Below are 3344 nucleotides of genomic sequence, written 5' to 3' on the forward strand. Positions count from 1 at the left end.
TATCCGAAAAACAAGAGTGTAAAAACTAATTTACAACTGAGAAAATACTAAATAAGAAAAAAGTATAAGTATTAAAATTATGACATATTATGCAAATTATTTTATGCTTCTATTGATATTGTAACTTGTACTATTCAAAGTTTTATGTTCAATAATTATTAATTAAAAAACTTTATGCTAAAAATTGCATATTATCATTACTTTATAAACAACTCTCTAAAAGCTTAATTTTACTTGATAACAATGTTTTGTAACAATTATGATCGATTAATATAATAAGGCACAAAGGTTCCCATAAAACTTTAAAGAAAGGGCAAAAAAAAAGGTTTCTTTTCTAAATGGACATGCTTATATGTAGCTCCTTAGTTGGGTCACCCCATTTCGCACTATTGTGTGGGTCCAAGAGCTTGAAACACCAGAAGAAGTCATATTGTTGTTCCCAAGCACCTTTCATGAAAACCTTGGTGGGGTCTTATCTTTTTTTCTTTCAAACACTCCCATAAAAATATATATATATATGTAGGTAGAACTTTGGTAGAGGGAAGAAACAAAGCTAAAGGTGAGGAGTTGGGGACCTAAGTCTTCCTCTATATAAAGGTTGGTGTGATACTCATTTATTAGTCATTTTGCTCTTGTACAAGTTTTTTGAGCTTAAAGAGTTGTTTATAAGAGACTTTTATTATTTGTCTTAGCCGTGGTGGTACTCGATATGGGAAGACAACCTTGTTGTGATAAATTGGGGGTGAAGAAAGGCCCTTGGACTGCTGAGGAAGATAAGAAGCTAATCAATTTCATCCTCACCAATGGCCAATGTTGTTGGAGGGCCGTTCCGAAGCTTGCCGGTCTTAGACGGTGTGGAAAAAGTTGTCGTCTTCGATGGACTAATTATCTTCGACCTGACTTGAAACGAGGTCTTCTTAGTGATTCTGAAGAGCAATTGGTTATTGACCTTCATGCTCGACTTGGAAATAGGTAAGTTCATTGATATTTCTTCAACTTCAAGGATTTACACTAAAACTTTTTCCGACATATATATTTTTATAAAATGTAAAGTGTTCTATTTGGATTATTAATTATATTTGGATTAAATAGAGCATTATTAAGAGAAAAAAGTAATTATTATTAAATTAAGTACTTGGTCTTGTCTTAAAATAGTGAAATGAATAATGCATAATTATATTGTATACTTAACAAAAGAATTCTGGCAAAAGTAATATCATGACAGATCATAATCAAGTACTTATGAAAACACCAAATCATATATGTCCTAAAAGAAAGGTATTATGTATTGAAATAGTGTCCCCCACAAAAAAAAGTTATTGAAATAACGATAAATGCAAAATGTTAAGAACGTCATCATAACTTGGAAGTTCTATGATAGTAACTATTTAAACTTATCATGGCTCATGCATCTACAATAATGGTATGTCTTTGTCTTGTTTCTAAGAATTACGATGTTCATTTAATTAGTATCACTAATGAGATAATGTATATCATTTCAATGTTGATTTCTAAAAATTGTACAAGATAATGACCACTCTGTTGAAGTAACTTTTAAGTAACTAAATCACCTAACTTTTGCATGACCACGACAAACTAGCTAGTACACAGTTTTTTGTAAATAAAACCATCACTTGTTGACTCAACAATATTAGTTATGTGTATAAATAATAACAATGCTTTTTTTTTACAACTCTCCTTTCAAAATATCTTAGGCCCGTTCATTATCGTTTTTTGTTTTCAGTTTTTCTGAAAACTGAAAACCAAAAAAAGTAGTTTTCACTTTTAATTGTCAGTTTTCAAAATTATCATGTTCTCAATAAATTTGACTAATTTTTCATTCATTATAGGACATATATTCTATGACTTTGAAAATCAAAAACCAGAAAACTACAGTAATACCGATTTCCATAAGGCCTTCGACAGTATCTCATTATCGGTTCTTTTGCACGTATACTTAAAGTTATCTACACATTTTGCTATTCATAGAACTAATTCAGGGCAATTTTTTTTATCAATTATCAGGTGGTCCAAAATTGCTGCAAGATTGCCAGGAAGAACAGATAACGAGATCAAAAATCATTGGAACACCCACATTAAGAAGAAACTTATTAAGATGGGAATTGACCCTATTACACATGAACCCTTAAACAAAGATCAATCTCCAAATAACCAAATTATTCCAAATCAATCATCTTCATCTTCTAATAACAACAACAATTCCGATATTAGCACAGCTGAATCCTTAAATCAAGCTCAATCATCATCATTAGAAACAAATAATAGTGGTCAAACCAATAGCACAACAACTATTTATTCAATATCGGAGGATATTGCGCATAACAGCCCACCAACAGAGAATAGTTCGAGTATTAATAATCGATCTAGTATGAGCTTAACCGAGATCATTAGCATTGATGACGCGCTAATGAGCTACTTATGGGATGATAATGATGTTACACCATTGGAATTTCCCTATTCATACAAAGTTGATCAACCTTGTTTGTCGAGCAACAATACATGGGATGATAATTGTTCATGGTTATTTGATTGTCAAGATTTTGGTATCCAAGATTTCGGGCTTGATGGTTTCAGTGACATTGAAGTTATGAACACATTGAATGGGGTAGATATGAGTAACAAGTAAGATCATAATTAATTAGTGCAATGGATTATTAAGACTTCGGGAGTAAATTAAGCAGACCACGGTCGCGGAAATGGTCACGGAGAAATGTATATGTACATGTAATGACATACGTGCTACAAAAGTAGTATGTATCCACTTTAGGTTAATTTGATTTTTCGTTACAATTATCTGTGTTTGAATCAGAAAATTCTCGAGTGGTTGTTTTTAGCCAACCATATTTGAGAATCATACCATATACCAAAGCCATACACTTTCATAGTGAGACACTGCAAATAGTTTATTTGTTTTGAAATTGTGTTTGTAAATTATTGTTCAAAAAGTTTATGAGGTGCCCCATGAGCGTGGTCTTCCTGTGCAAAGAAAAAGGCTTTGTACATAAATTATGTACCTACCATGATAAATAATGATATCTTATGTTCTTGGTTTATTTTTTAATATAATCTCTTTGTTTATACTACAATTTTTGTTATTTATATTGAAGATATTACAAAAAGACGAGTTGTTATGTTTCTGGTGAAGAAAACCTAGCTTGTTTACTAGAGGTGTTGGGGAACTCACCTTATGACTTGAAGGTTACAAGTTCGAACCCCACTACCTATTTGTGTTTGGGAGTATGGATTCCCTTATACCTCATACTCTTAAGTGTTGACCTGTGTAACTGGGCTGACCGACTTACGATAAGTGCCGGTCCAATAGG

General features: G+C 32.0%; 1 protein-coding gene across 2 annotated transcripts; it reads left to right on the forward strand.

The window, feature by feature from the left end:
- The first annotated feature begins 463 nt into the window (after window positions 1–463).
- On the forward strand, window positions 464–3087 carry LOC104892083 (MYB-like transcription factor ODO1). Of its 2 annotated transcripts, XM_010677906.4 has the most exons (3): window positions 464–597; window positions 693–972; window positions 2026–3087. In XM_010677906.4, exons 2-3 carry the CDS (start codon window positions 710–712, stop codon window positions 2645–2647), a joined length of 885 nt encoding a protein of 294 aa, XP_010676208.2. In that variant the 5' UTR covers window positions 464–597; window positions 693–709; the 3' UTR covers window positions 2648–3087. The 2 variants fall into 2 exon arrangements, with proteins under 2 accessions (XP_010676208.2, XP_048501212.1); XM_048645255.2 differs by having other exon boundaries at window positions 534–972.
- The last annotated feature ends 257 nt before the right edge of the window (window positions 3088–3344 follow it).

Source organism: Beta vulgaris, chromosome 5 (genome assembly GCF_026745355.1).
Source record: "Beta vulgaris subsp. vulgaris cultivar EL10 chromosome 5, EL10.2, whole genome shotgun sequence".
In the NCBI taxonomy this organism is placed as follows: Eukaryota; Viridiplantae; Streptophyta; class Magnoliopsida; order Caryophyllales; family Amaranthaceae; genus Beta; species Beta vulgaris.